This window comes from Martes martes (assembly GCF_963455335.1).
Source record: "Martes martes genome assembly, chromosome: 5".
In the NCBI taxonomy this organism is placed as follows: Eukaryota; Metazoa; Chordata; class Mammalia; order Carnivora; family Mustelidae; genus Martes; species Martes martes.
The window spans coordinates 99,613,096-99,628,966 of NC_137892.1; the positions used below are offsets into that span (position 1 = coordinate 99,613,096).

A 15,871-nucleotide genomic window follows, 5' to 3' on the forward strand; every position below is an offset into this window, starting at 1 on the left:
CTCAGAGTTAGAGGTCACCGTACTACGCTGGATCAATCCCAACATACCCAAGTGTCATCGTCTTATGTGGAGATAGACCCGATAGTTATCAGTGTGACACCTTCTGGGTAATCTTTAACTATTTCCCAGTTAAAAACACCTTTGTCGGGACGCCTGGGTGGCTCAGTGGGTTTAAGCCGCTGCCTTCGGCTCAGGTCACGATCCCGGGGGTCCTGGGATGGAGTCCCACATCAGGCTCCTTGCTGGGCAGGGAACCTGCCTCTCTCTCCACCTCTGCCTGCCTCTCTGCCTGCTTGTGTGCTCTCTCTTTCTGACAAATAAATAAATAAATAAAATCTTTAAAACAAAACAAAACAAACAAACAAAAAAACACCTTTGTCAAATCTTCTTTCTAATATACTGTAAATTCCGTGGTACTTACTATACAGTAGGTACTAAGACTACAGTAGTAACATATATTTATTAGACTAACAGTTATTACAGGAGCTATTTCACTAAGTCTAACCCTTCAAAAAGAATTTTTTTAAGTATACTGAGGGTCACCAGCATGTTAATAATACAAATTTGTCATTTTTCTGTAAGTAGGGTTAGTTAAGTCTAATTTACAGGTAAGTAGGCATTCCAGAGAATAAAGCCCCGTGGCAATTATTTCCCTAAAATGATAAGTATTTGGAAATGAAGCATTTTAGGTTTTATAAAGCACCTTTCAAGTGCACAAAAGATGATGCTTAGATATAAAGTAACAAAGGACTTCTAGATGTTTTCTAGCTTGAAATAATAAATGTGAAAAACTACTGACCTGGTTTTTTGTAGGTAACATAAATATACAGCCCAAGGACTATTACATATGTTAGCAATGCAGCCCACCAGTTAATAACGAACATCACTATGCAGCAAAGAATCGCTCCAAGAAGTGATATCCACATGTTGTAGTATTTGAATGCAGGACGCCACCCTAACGATCACAAATAAAACAGATACATCAAAGTCACTCAGATACCTTATCTGCTTTAGACAGTGGTACATACGTATGCACAAAATAACCTTCTTTGTGGTCACTTTAAATAGTAAGTATAAGGATAATGTGTACCAGTAAAGCCATAGGGCATTACTGAGCCCAAGATCTGAAGGCCAAGAAGAGAGCCCATCTGTTTACTTCTGTTTTATTCTATATTACTAGTTTCTGTATTCAATAAATTCTTCATCAAAAAAAAAAAAAAGTTTAAATCAAACTATCTTAATGAATGGTTAAAAACTACAAAAGACTGAAAGAAGTTGTTTTCAAATCTAGCCCTTAATAGTGTGTTTTATGTTCTGGGTTTTAGCAGAAGATGTATCTGTATTCTAATGAATATACAGGAGAGTTCAAACAGAATGTTCTTGAAAATTGTTAGAAGTTGACCTACCTGCTAGAAAAATTAACAGTTAAGTATAGAAACTTACCTTTGGTTAAGTATTTAAGAATTAAGTTCACTCTAAAAAAAAAAATGCTGAAAACCACGTTTTTAAATTTTTATTTCATAGCCAAAAAATATTTTTAAATCACAATTTAATATATTTCATATTCTTTTTTTTTAAATTAAGTTTCACACAAAGTTATGAGAAAGAATCCAGGAAAATTCTGGGGACCTTTTACCTAATTTCTCTCAATGATAAAATCTTGCAAAAGGATATTGTAATATCACAACCAGGATACTCATATTAATAGAGCCAAGATAAAGAAGAGGCCAGAACAAGCATCCCTTGTGCTGCTTTTTACAGCCACACATACACTTCTAAAATTTATATTCTTAAGGTTTTGAGAAGTTTTTAGGTCCTTAGAAGGAAAAGTGCTTTTTGTTCCTTCAATTCTTTCCCTGGTATCTAACTATTGTTATGGTTTATAACAAAAAGCAATCAATAAAAGTATAAGAGGCACTTTTTCAGTTGCAAGTGACCCTTCATAATAGAACTCCATAGAACTTATTGTGCTGCTAATATTTTTCTGGGCAGGTTAGCTATACCATTATAATGTTCTCAGAACTTAAACAGAAAGCATCTAAATAAACAAAAACAGGGAAAGAAAAGCACAATAATTCTTTCAAAGTGTTAGAATTTGAGATTAATGCTCTTACATGCTTCGAAGACAAGAAACAGTACATTACTGGAAAACTTCATGATAAAGAGATCTTTGAAAACTCACTAAATTTGACTCAACTGTGAAGGCTGACTGAGCATTAAGGGGCTAAACACTCACAATACCATCTTTTAAAATGCGTTAAAGTCGGGGCGCCTGGGTGGCTCAGAGGGTTGAGCCTCTGCCTTGGGCTCAGGTCATGATCTCAGGGTCCTGGGATCCAGGCCTGCATCCAGCTCTCTGCTCAGCAGGGAGCCTGCTTCCCCCTCTCTCCCTCCTCCTGCCTCTCTGCCTACTTATGATCTCTCTTTGTCAAATAAATAAATAAAATCTTTTTTTAAAATGCATTAAAGTCTTATTTTCCCTAAAATCAAAGACATTGGTGCATTTACAAAATTTTTTAAAAAATGTAAAATCACCTGGAGATTTTGCAAGTGACGCATGGAACACCGAAAAATTGATCAATGCATATGATGCAAGGAAGAAGTTAGAGATAATTGGAGCAATAACATTCAGCTCAGCTGCAAAAGAAACACGAGGTATATTTATTGACACACCAGATACTTTTTGACTTTTTAAAAAATGAAATTATTTTAAACCTTTAGATGACAGCCTAAGGAATAGTCCCATATCCGGCATTCAGACTTAATGAATACTTATATTCTGTCATATATATTTTGTATACTCTACTTTTCAAGAATCTAACCTTGGGTCCATAGTTGAAACCCTTTATACCCATTCTTCCAAAGTTGGTATATTTTTTTCCAATGGTACTACACGGTTTTACTAAATATAGTTCACAAGCATTAGGCAGCCCTGTTTTGGGTATTTTAAAAGTCAGACAAATAATATCACACTGTATTTATCATTCTACAACTTGACTTGATGCATTTGTTATACTGGAGATTCATTCATATTGATATATGAAAATCAATTTTATTCATTTTTTTTACTCCTGAATATTATTCTGCAGTTTCATTCTTTTGCTAGTAGGTATTCAGGTTGCTTCCACTTTTCACTATTACAATTAATGGCACTAGAAACATCCTTGCATAGGGCTCCTTGGGTATATATGCAAGTTTCCCTAGGGTAAATACTCCTAAAGAGTATTGCTGGATTGTGAGAAACTTAACATGATGATTTGTTCTCCCAAAGTAGCCTTACCAAACAGATACCTAGCAACATTACATGAGAGTTAGTTTCCACACATGGTGGTATCATCAGACATTTAATAAAAGCCCACTGTCATCTTTACCAATGAAGACTCATTAGTTCACTTGTGATCAGAGGCAAAAGTGCCCAAAACTAGCTTACTGAAGGCTATACCTTCAGGAGGGGGACCTGAAATCCTTTCCCTTATGCTATTATCTCATTTGTTTCAGGGACAAGAACCTAGGAGTTCCCTCTCATGAGGCTTTAATGACAGCAATAATTTGAGCAAATATTTACTGAGCACTATTATTTGCAGTATTTTTATATGCTCTTTAAATTGATCACAAAGAAACTAACTTCATTTAGTTAGCAAAGTAAGGTTTTGTTTATAATAATTCAATATTCAGAGCTAATACTGTAACTAACTCAAAATCTCTATTAGCATGCCATTTATATGACTAACCAATTAAGATGAATCCAAGGGCAATTAAGAATGTTAAGATGTAGCCACGAAGAGGTTCATTATTTTTCCCGTAACCTTTAGCAAACATCTGGAAAGCTGGGTAGATGTTGTCCTTACAAAGGGCCTAGGGAAGAAACGTCAATATTAGAAGGAAACGGAATGCAATTAGCTGTACATATTTCTTACAGTTTTGATAGGGTACTCAGGAATAGAACACAACTTTCTAATTCTTGGTCCTCTTTCCTCCCCTTGTATGACACTGCTTTACCTACAATCTGTAAAGGAGACCATATATTTCAAGCATCAAAAGGTGGCTGGTTCAGAACACCACTGAAGTTTTTATCTGCCTAACCCCACCCTCGCATTGAAATTCTTTCATGAAAAAAAAAAATCAGAGAAGCAGGCATATAAATAAAAAAAATGTGAAAACTTAGTGTGACATAAGTATGACCTCCATTAAGAAAAAAAGTCTGAATCCTAGATTTAAAGCAGATAAAAATCCCAATTATAAACTTAACGACTTTTCTTAAAACTTTACTAAGAATTGTTTAAAGAAATATATTCTAGGGACGCCTGAGTGGCTCAGTTGGTTAAGCCGCTGCCTTCGGCTCGGATCGTGATCCCAGCGTCCTGGGATCGAGTCCCGCATCGGGCTCCTTGCTCGGCAGGGAGCCTGCTTCTCTCACTGCCTCTGCCTGCCTCTCTGCCTGCTTGTGTGTTCTCTCTCTCTCTCTGGCAAATAAATAAAATCTTAAAAAAAAATATATATATATATATTCTACATTTACTGTACTGACTGGCTACAACTTTAATATTAAGAACAAGGCTGCAGAATCAATGTTTCATTTTCGGACTTGGTAAAAAAAGTATTTCCTGTTCAGTATCAGCTATTTATATGATATTGATTAAAGGGAGATAATGTCTACCTTATGCAACTTTCTACCCTAAGTAGTTAACAGAACATGTGGCATACAGTACGCATTCAAATATCTGTAAAGTAAAACATAAAGACTGACATACTGCTAAGAGGGACAAGATCCTTTAATTCTTCTGATTTATGCTTGGAATGCATTGATTAATCTTGGTAAGACAACAGAAAAAATTAGCAAAGAGAGTATGTAAAAAAAAACAAAACCCATCACTACTTCCAGAAAGACAACTCAAGGATTACATCCTGACAGTAGGTAAATGCACTAAAGCTTATATAAATAGAAACATTCACATCCAAACACACAAAGTTAAACATCTGGCTTGAGATATGTGTGTATAAGTCATATACACATATGAGGTTGTAGAGGTAAACAAAGGATTTGAAAAAAATAATCCCAAATTGAAATGTGCTATCAAAAATTCCCCTTCAATAACATCTGTAATATGAAAATACCTACCTGAAATATTTTGGGAGCACTCACAAGGGATGCTAATGCAGAAGAAAGAGTGGCTGAAAAGATACCAGCAGAAATTAATGGTGCAAATCCTGACACCATGCTCATTACCTTAAAAAAGGGACAAAAATGAAAAATTAAGTCTTGCAAACCACTAAAAAAAAAAAGTACTATACATATTTATTATGCTAATGAAGGAGACTGATATCAGGGAAATATGATAACAATGAGCAGGAATAATAGTTACATGCATTATAAATTTCTGAAACAGAAATTTTCTGAGCCCTTACCTTCAATCTTTTTATTTGGTAAAATTTCAAAGACATACAATGGTAGAGAAAATACATAATGAACAAATCCTCATGTCATTGTGAATCAAAGCCCAGATATCACTTAATGCATAAATGCTTTAGTACGTACCTCTAATGAGTAAGCACATTAAAAAACCTTAACTGCAAAGCTGCTGTCACAGTTTGAAAAGTAAGTAATTCTTTAACATCACCAAATAGCCTATCAGCATTCAAATTCCCACAACCTGTCCATCTTTTCTTGCCTTTTTAAATAGTTTGTTTCAATCAGGATCCGCAAAGGGACTACACATTAAATTTGGTTGATATGTCTCTTAAGTCTTTTTTAATCCATGAGTTCACTGTTTGTTTCCTTTACATTTTATTATTTTTGGGTCACTGTTATGTAGAAGCCTCACACTCTGATTTTGCTGACTGCACCTCCAACTTGTGTTATTTAACCTGCTGGTCTCACCTCTGTATTTCTAGTCAACTGATAGACTAGATAGAACTGGTCGACTGATAGGTCATCAGACTGAAGCCAAGTCTTCTGACAGGAATATTTCAAGATGGTACAATACACTTCTGTTAGGTAGTTCTTTCTGTTTGTGCTTTTGTTTTGGTTAAGGTAATAGACTGGCACTGTGGTTATGTTTTTTCTTTTTACATCATTCTTAAAGGGACTATCCACCAAGATGATCTAACAATTGTAAATATCTATGCCCCCAATATGGGAGCAGCCAATTACATAAGAAAACTATTAATCAAGATAAAGAGTCATATTGATATGAATACATTAATAGTAGGAGATCTTAACACGCCTCTCTCAGAAATAGACAGATCATCGAAGCAGAAAATCAATAAAGAAATAAGAGCATTGAATGACACATTGGACCAGATGGACCTCATAGATATATACAGAACATTCCACCCTAAAACAACAGAATACTCATTCTTCTCAAGTGCACATGGAACCTTCTCCAGAATAGACCACATACTGGGTCACAAATCAGGGCTCAACCGATACCAAAAGACTGAGATTATTCCCTGCATATTCTCAGATCACAATGCTTTGAAACTGGAGCTCAATCACAAGGAAAAGTTCAGAAGGAACTCAAATACCTGGAAGCTAAAGACCACCTTGCTTAAGAATGCTTGGATCAACCAGGAGATCAAAGAAGAACTTAAACAATTTATGGAAACCAATGAGAACGAAGACACTTCACTCCAAAACCTATGGGATACAGCAAAGGCGGTCCTAAGGGGGAAATTCATAGCCATCCAAGCCTCCCTCAAAAAAATTGAAAAATCCAGAATACACCAGCTGTCTCTACACCTTAAAGAACTGGAGAATCAACAACAAATCAAACCAACTCCACACGGAAGAAGGGAAATAATCAAGATTAGAGCAGAGATCAACGAGGTAGAAACCAGAGATACAGTAGAACGTATCAACGAAACTAGAAGCTGGTTTTTTGAAAGAATCAATAAGATCGATAAACCATTGGCCACACTAATCCAAAAGAAAAGAGAGAAAGCCCAAATTAATAAAATTATGAATGAAAAGGGAGAGATCACAACTAACACCAAGGAAGTAGAAACAATCATCAGAAGCTATTATCAACAGTTATATGCCAATAAGCTAAGCAACCTAGATGAAATGGATGCATTCCTGGAAAACTATAAACTCCCAAAATTGAACCAGGAAGAAATTGACAACCTGAATAGACCGATATCTAGTTAACGAGATTGAAGCAGTGATCAAAAACCTCCCAAAAAACAAGAGCCCAGGACCTGACGGATTCCCTGGGGAATTCTATCAAACTTTCAAAGAAGAAATAATACCTATTCTCCTGAAGCTGTTTCAAAAAATTGAAGCAGAAGGAAAACTTCCAGACTCTTTTCATGAAGCCAGCATTACCCTGATCCCCAAACCAGGCAAAGACCCTACCAAAAAGGAGAATTTCAGACCGATATCACTGATGAATATGGATGCTAAGATTCTCAACAAGATCCTAGCAAACAGGATCCAACAGCACATTAAAAAGATTATCCACCATGACCAGGTAGGATTCATCCCTGGGTTACAAGGATGGTTCAACATTCGCAAATCAATCAATGTTTTTTCTTTTTAAAAAGAGACCGGGGTGGGGGGCACCTGGGTGGCTCAGTGGGTTAAGCCTCTGCCTTCGGCCCAGGTCATGATCTCAGGGTCCTGGGATCAAGCCCTGCATTGGGCTCTCTGCTCAGCGGGGAGCCTGCTTCCCCCTCTCTCTCTGCCTGCCTCTCTGCCTACTTGTCATCTCTCTCTCTCAAATAAATAAATAAAAGTTAAAAAAAAAGAGAGAGAGATAAATGAGATGTGGTTCTCACTGCTGTCTCTTTAAAAAGAGACCGTAAGGGTGCCTGGGTGGCTCAGTTGGTTAAGCAACTGCCTTTGGCTCAGGTCATGATCCCGGAGTCCTGTGATGGAGTCCCACACAGGACTCCCAGCTCCGCAGGGAATCTGTTCTCCTTCTGACCTTCTCCCCTCTCATGTTCTCTCACACACTCTCTCTCAAATAAATAAATAAAATTTTTTAAAAAGAGACCTTAAATACTAGACCTAAATGTGGAAATATTTCTACCTGAAAGGATCTAAATCTATGATTGGTCTTCACATAATCTGGGAAGTAGGAAGTTATAAATAAAACAAAGTCAGCCAAGCACTCGTGACTGGTAAAGCTGGACAATGTATGCTAGCCAGGTACATTACACTGCTTTTCGATCTTTGTACATGTTCAAACATTTCCCTACTGAAGTTTAAAAAAAAATGGATTGATCACTTAGATCATGACACGACAACCAGATAAATCCAAACTCAGGGGCAAAATGCAAAGTAACCTGCCTAGACTCTTTAAAATATCAGTGTCCTGGAAGATTATAACAGGCAGGCTGGTTAGTCCCAGATTAAAGGATTTTAAAATAATAACTAAATGCCATGCATGACCTAGATTGTATCTTGGATATAAGAAAAATAACTGAAAGAGACATTACTGAAACAAGTGGGGAAAGATGAAGGTGGAATATATTTCGGTAACAGTATTTTATCAACATTAAATTGCTTAAGTGGGATAACTATACCACACTCATACAGAGTATTTCAAATACTCTGATAGGCATTTTATGATGTGTATAATTTATTCTTGTATGTTTGAGGAGAAAAAGAATATACATATATACAAAGATAAAGCAATGGGGTAAAATATAAACTAGTAAATTTAAGTGAAGGGGTAGGTATACAGGTGTTCACTGCACTGTCCCTTCACACTTTTGAAAACTATGAAAAAATAAAATTGAGGTGGAAAATACATCTAGTAGATTCAGGTACTGCCATCTTGACCCATCCATTAAAAATTCACCAGCAGTGAAACAGTGACCATCACCTAAATTCGTTATTACTTCCTTAGGAGATATTTACTTATGTGTGCGTGTGTGTGCGTGTGTGTGTGTATTTTTCCCTTTGGTAAAGTAAATTTGCATTATAAAGGAAATTTCTATCCGTAGAGAAGTTTCCCTCTCTTTTTTTTTAATTTAATATCTTAATTTAATTTTTTTCAGTGTTCCAAGATTCATTGTTTATGCACCACACCGAGTACTTCATGCAGTCCATGCCCTCCTTAATACCCATCACCGAGAGTAGTTATTTGAGAGAGAGAGAAAGAGTGTGTGCGTGCCTAAGTGTGGGTAAGGAGAGAGGGAGAGAGAGAATCTTAAACAGCCTCCACGCCCACCTCGGAGCCCTACACTGGCCTCCATCTCACAACCCTAAAATCATGACCTGAGCCAAAATCAAGAGCTGGAAACTTAACTGAATAAGCTAACCAGGCATCCCTACTTTTCATTTATATTGACCAAGACCATGTGCCAACTGAAACCAAGGAGATAAGGAAATATGGTGTTAAGGTATTAGTGACTATTTTACACTTGACTGTAATTTTATATTTTAAGCCAGATATAAAGTTAACTACAGGCACAATCCCTGGCCATAATGCATCAATCTGGTTATAAGTGTATATAATTCCACCTTGTTAAATATCCCCCCATGTATCTTTCAAAAGACTCAATGTTAAAAATGAAAAATACATTAAAGTGTTTTAATGAACATTAGTATTGTCCTCTCTAAGCATTTCAAGGAGAAAAAAAATCCTTAAAAGGTCATTTTCTATTCAGCCCTTTAGTAACAACTTGGTTAGCTATATGCCATGTGTTTTTCACAACCACTGTATTTCACAGCTATTAATACTAGATCAGCATTGCCAATCCTGTCTTTGGGGGAAGAGATTATAAAGGACACATAAGATAGACCAAGATCAAAAGGAGCAGACCTGATTTCTGTTATATATACTTATCAAACACATAATGATCTCAAAGATAAGTGCAAAGACAGGAGATAAATGAAGAGAGAAAATAAGGAACAGAGAATATGATAAATTGCTGGATTAAGGCAAAACAGACACCACAAGCATTATATGTATCTCTAACATTTCATTTGTCACGTTTTGAGTAAAAATTCCATTTTTTCTTCTTCCATTACATCTCTTCTTCCATGAACTGAGGTAAATAATGCTCCACGCTTACCATCTCTAAACACTATGCTTCTAAAATCTGCCAAGTTTCCTGTTTTCTAATTATTTATTTACCTAATAACCTCTGCATTTTCCACCATTTAATGTTAAAATATGAGTAGGAAAGACAATGATAATGAATGTAAATAAAGGTAACACCAGTGTTGTTCAGAATACAAAGATAACAGAAACAAAGGTCTCTCTAATAAGGGGGGGAAAAGACAGAAGTCCAATAAAAGGTAGAAAAGTGGCAAGTAAAATGAATGGTAAGATTCCGCATGGCGTGTCTGTGTGGGGGTATGTGTGTGTGTTGATGACTTGTGGTTTAGAAAATCTTCATGGAAATGGGTCTCCTTGAAAGCAGGCAGATTTGGACAAATGTAAAGAAAAAAGCAGGTGCATTTCCAGCGGAGTGAAGCGTCGAAACAAAACAAAACAAAACAACCCTAAGAGAGTGGGGTAAACACGTATGCATGTGTATGTACACAAACATGTAACCACTCAAGTTCACTATGGATAGAAGGCAGGGCGATGTAAGTCTGGGTATGAAGGGTTTTGACTGATAAAGCAAAGAAGCTCACACTTTATTGAGCAATAAAGCTTAATAGTCAGGTTTCAGATGACATTAAAATATAGAACTATACTCAGAAACATGAAGATTATATATGAAAAATAAAAAAAAAAATTGAACATAACCAGAAGAGCGTATTGTAAAATTTAAAAAAAAAATTAAGAGAAGGCGATCCAAATCACTTTTTCTCCTGAAGTATGAAAAGTCAATTACGTGCAAAACAGTATGATCAAATGTGGCTTTGTACAGACTTCATGATCAGATTCCAACTTACAGCCTCCTCAGATACATTCTGTTCACCATTCTTCATTCTCCAAATGACAAGCAATTTGCATTTTTACAGGATTTTTTTCCAAATTAGTTTTACTTTACAAAGCACTTAAAAATTGTTTTAAAAATTTATTTAATTATATTTGAAAAGCAACTTTATGTAAACCAAACTCCTCTTTGGTTTCATGAGTCCATACCAGACGTGATAAAGACAACACACTTTTGTATTTTAAGGCAACAACACAGAAATCTGATTGGCATTTTTAGTCACTGGGCAGAGATCAACATTTGTGCTTTTCATACACAATATCAATGTCAGAACTGGCCTGAATCATTAGCTGGATATGAATACTTTCTTTCATTCCTACAACTATGCCTAGTCTTGTGACTAGAACAAACAAACTTCTCTTACATAATTGGGTTCAATATTTATAACCACTGAAAATGTAGTCAATTGCTTAAAACACAAAATAAAAAAATAATGCCATTAAAAATTTAAGTCACAAATTTATTACAAAATTTAAGTATTCTATATAAAATGTATATTGTTCTAAAATATAGTGAACTCTCAGTTACTGTTTATGTTTACACTAAACTGTAAAAACACTAGAATCAAAATTTTTAGTTTTCACTCTGAATTAGTATAATCTTCTCTGTAAAAACCTATAAATGTTACAAAAATTTCATTTCACTTTCAGAACCTTACAGAGGTAATAAAGGACTGATATTCTCTAAATACTGGACAAATAGTATTATGTTTCATATAGCTCAAATATTTTAAAAGGTCACAAACTTTCAAGCATGCATAAAGAATTTTATTCTATTGTTCAATGGGAGTTTAGCACAGCATGAGTACATGGCCTTACCTAATAATACTATTGATACTCACCAATACTTTCTTAAAAGGGAAGTTATTATATAAAGCAATTATGAAGACACCATAAATTAGAAACTCAACTCATTTCATTGAGTACATTTAAAATACTTAAAGGGTGGCCTGGCTGGTTCATTGAATGGAACATGCAACTCTTGATCTCGGGGTTGTGAGTTCAAGCCCCACATTGGGTGTGGAGATTACTTATAAGAAGATCTTTTAAAAAATAATAAAATACTCAAAATAATACTTAGGTATAAATACTTAGGTATAATACTTAGGTATACTTAGGTATAAATCTAACAAACATGTTGAGCAAGTACTCATATTCTGAAAACTATACAACATTGATGAAAGAAACCAAAGAAGATCTAAATAAATGGAGAAACATAATGGGTTCATGGATTAGAACACTCAACAAAGTGAACATGTCAATTCTTCCCAAATTGAAACACAAGTTTAATACGTTCCTATCAAAAATCCAGTTAAGACGTCTTGTAGATAAACATCATTCTACAATTTATGTGAAAAAGCAAAAGGAACTAAAATAGCTAAAACAATTCTGAAAAAGGATAAAGTGGGAGGAATCGAGGTACTTGACTTTAAGACTTATCATGTAACTACTCTTAACAAGAATGGATGGTACTGGAGGATTGACAGATGAAAATGCCAAAAAAGAGATCAGAGAACCCAGAAATAGACCCAACAAATATGACATGTGAGACGCTTCCTTGCTTTATGAAGCTATTCACTACATATATTACAAACGATCATCAAAGTGTTACCCTCATGAGTCCTTTAGCTCTTGAACAGCTTCAGATTTTACCCTTTAAATTATTTATCTATTTGCCCAATTACTCATCGACAGACTTTTCAAACAGCTATCTGAGTAAAAAGTAACAATGGTCCTACAATGGTCCTGCATTCTAAATGAGCGCTGTACTCTGAATGCTCAGGTTTGATAGCAGCCTGACGTCTAGGTATACAACGTCGGCAGAACAGAAATATGAGGCTCACCTGGAAATTGTTCATTAGGCCATAGTAACAGGGATTGCTTTCACAAGATGAAAAGTCAAAGTTTAATTTGCAGGCTGCAGAAGTACAGTTTGTTAGCTCTGTTACAATAGTGTCATTAACATTCCCAGTAGCATCTCGAACAACACAAGAACCTGAAGGACAAAGGACAATAAGAACAAGCAATATAACTAAAACTTATATTCATTTCAAAATTACATATGTCCATAAAGGAATTTATGGTACTGACTGAAGATGAACTGGTTAACAGTAATTACATTTTTAGCATTTACATATAGCATTAACAATTTAAGTAGATTTACCTGAAACAGAATTGGAAAAGCATCATGGCCCCAAATATTTAAGTAGTGAACAAAACCTTACAAAAACTAGTATCTCACACATGCACACTTAAAAACCCCATACATGTAACTGTGGAAAATGGTAATGAGCAAAACTATTTGGTTAAGCAAATATAAAAACACTGTGTTGGAAGAGCTCCAAATGGTAGAAATGTTTTCCTATACTCCAAGTATTTAATATGTGAAACATGCCAAAGATCAGACTTCAGGTATTATAAATCTTCTGTGAAGGGAAACAATTTTAACACTAATGAATTATAATTCTATTAAACCTTAGGCTCAAGTAAGTCTATCCTGATAATAAGACAGTGTGTGATAGCCGAGATTTGCTTAAAAATAACCCATGAGGCAGAAGGAATGGGTACAGGTGAATCAAGATTAACCATATACTTCTATTCTTTGATAACTTTGTTGAAAGTAGGTGATGGTTCATTAGAAAAAGCAGTCTAACTTCTCCAATGAAGGCACGCAAATGAATAACAGACACATGAAAAAATGTTCATCAGGTTCATTAGAAAAAGCAGTCTAACTTCTCCAATGAAGGCATGCAAATGACTAACAGACACATGAAAAAATGTTCATCATCACTAGCCATCAGGGAGATTCAAATCAAAACCACATTGAGATACCACCTTACACCAGTTAGAATGGCCAAAACTAACAAGACAGTAAACAACATGTGTTGGAGAGGATGTGGAGAAAGGGGAACTCTCTTATACTGTTGGTGGGAATGCAAGTTGGTGCAGCCACTTTGGAAAACAGTGTGGAGATTCCTTAAGAAATTAAAAATAGAGCTTCCCTATGACCCTGCAATTGCACTACTGGGTATTTACCTCAAAGATACAGATGTAGTGAAAAGAAGGGCCATCTGTACCCCAATGTTCATAGCAGCAATGGAAAGAACCACAGTGAAAAGAACCAAGATGCCCTTCAACGGATGAATGGATAAAGAAAATGTGGTCCATATATACTATGGAGTATTATGCCTCCATCAGAAAGTATGAATACCCAACTTTTGTATCAACATGGATAGGACTGGAAGAGATTATGCTGAGTTAAATAAGTCAAGCAGAGAGGGTCAATTATCATATGGTTTCGCTTATTTGTGGAGCCTAAGGAATAACATGGAGGACATGAGGAGATGGAGAGGAGAAGGGAGTTGGGAGAAGTTGGAGGGGGAGATGAACCATGAGAGACTGTGGACTCTGAGGAACTGAGGGTTTTGGAGGGGAGGGGGGGTGGGAGGTTGGGTGAGCCTGGTAGTGGGTATAATGGAGGGCACGTATTGCATGGAGCACTGGGTGTGGTGCATAAACAATGAATTCTGGAACACTGAAAAGAAATTAAAAAAATAAATAAAAATTTTTAACAAGGAAAAAAAGAAAAAAGCAGTCTACTTTTGTATAAAATATAAAACTTCCATATTACGACATGACATTTAAGAAGTTTTCTTGGAAAAAAGCACTTGCTTATTTGGAACAATAAATGATGTGTAACTATTAGTAATTAGCATTCCTTAGACATTGGAGGCACTTTTACAGTCCTGTCTCATCATATAGGAGGTAAAAATTTTAAACATTGCAGCCAAAAGTGAGCAACAAACAGAAAGCTAAGTTTGAAAGGGAGAATATCTTAATGACCAGACACACTGTATCAAGTTTTTTTCTTTCTGAATTTCTTCATCTAACTTTTGGAGCAGTGTTTAGAAGGTACTTGTGAAACCATCTGGGGTGAGGGGAGAAAAGAGCCCTGTCTACCCTAAAGCAGCAATGCTCTTATGTGTTTCTTACTCTGATGTTCTACATTGCAAGTGACTGGGGGAAAAGAGGTTCCCTTACTCTGAATGAGTTACACATCCACTGTTGTAGACACTGGCCCCACTCCTGATTGTCAGGGAGGAAGGGCTACTCCTACTGCTCCAAGGGCTAGTATAGACAGAATGAAATAAGTATGACAGCTCGCAGCCAGAGAGTCAGATACAAACAGAAAACATTTATTAGGTTTAACTAATTATTTTCCAATTTGAAACATAATCAGCTATATCATTCTTTAAATTAAAACTAAATTTTCCTGAGCCAGGAACTTTTAGGGGAACATGAAAATATTTTTGCTAAGCTTATATTTATATACATATAAATATAAAAATATATTTTATAAATATACATTTATATAGTATATTAAAAATACATATAAAATATATAAATATAAAAACATATACATACATCTATGTGTGTGTGTATAAAATACATATAAAATATATAAATATAAAAACATATACATACATACATCTATGTGTGTGTGTATATATATCTATAATTCATTTAGAAACAAAAATCATATATATATATACACATATATATGTGTGTATATATATATGATTTTTGTTTCTAAATGAATTTCAGAGATCTACCTATGGACTGCAAGAATAAATAGGGGTTCCTGGTGGCTCAGTCAGCTAGGTGTCTGCCTTCAGCTCAGGTCATGAATCAGGGTCCTGGGGCACAGTCCCGCACTGGGTTCCCTGCTCAGCGGGGAGTTTGCTTCTCCCTCTCCCTCTGCTCCTCCCCCGGCTCATGCTCTCTTCTCTCTAGCTCACTTTCTCTCTCAAATAAATAAATAAAATCTTTAAAAAAATTTTTTATCTATAGTCACTGCAAGTAAATTATATGTAAATCAATACTTTTTCTTGGGAACGTTTCAGCTAAAGAAACTACTAAGAGTCTTTAAAGAATTGACTAAAAGACAAAATAAAAGCCCTCTTTGCCGGGAA

At 35.5% G+C, this 15,871-nt stretch overlaps 1 protein-coding gene across 2 annotated transcripts in view; it reads right to left on the bottom strand.

Annotated features, from left to right (window-relative positions):
• The window catches only part of SLC12A2 (solute carrier family 12 member 2), a gene marked incomplete at its 5' end in the record, with an annotated part of 107,687 nt that overhangs the window by 35,744 nt on the left and 56,072 nt on the right, over window positions 1-15,871 (bottom strand). For both annotated transcript variants that reach the window (XM_080803682.1, XM_080803681.1), the window contains 5 exons: window positions 800-955; window positions 2,536-2,637; window positions 3,732-3,855; window positions 5,120-5,227; window positions 12,743-12,894. In XM_080803682.1, coding sequence (XP_080659808.1) covers window positions 800-955; window positions 2,536-2,637; window positions 3,732-3,855; window positions 5,120-5,227; window positions 12,743-12,894 — 642 coding nt within the window. The remainder of the gene's footprint in view (window positions 1-799; window positions 956-2,535; window positions 2,638-3,731; window positions 3,856-5,119; window positions 5,228-12,742; window positions 12,895-15,871) is intronic.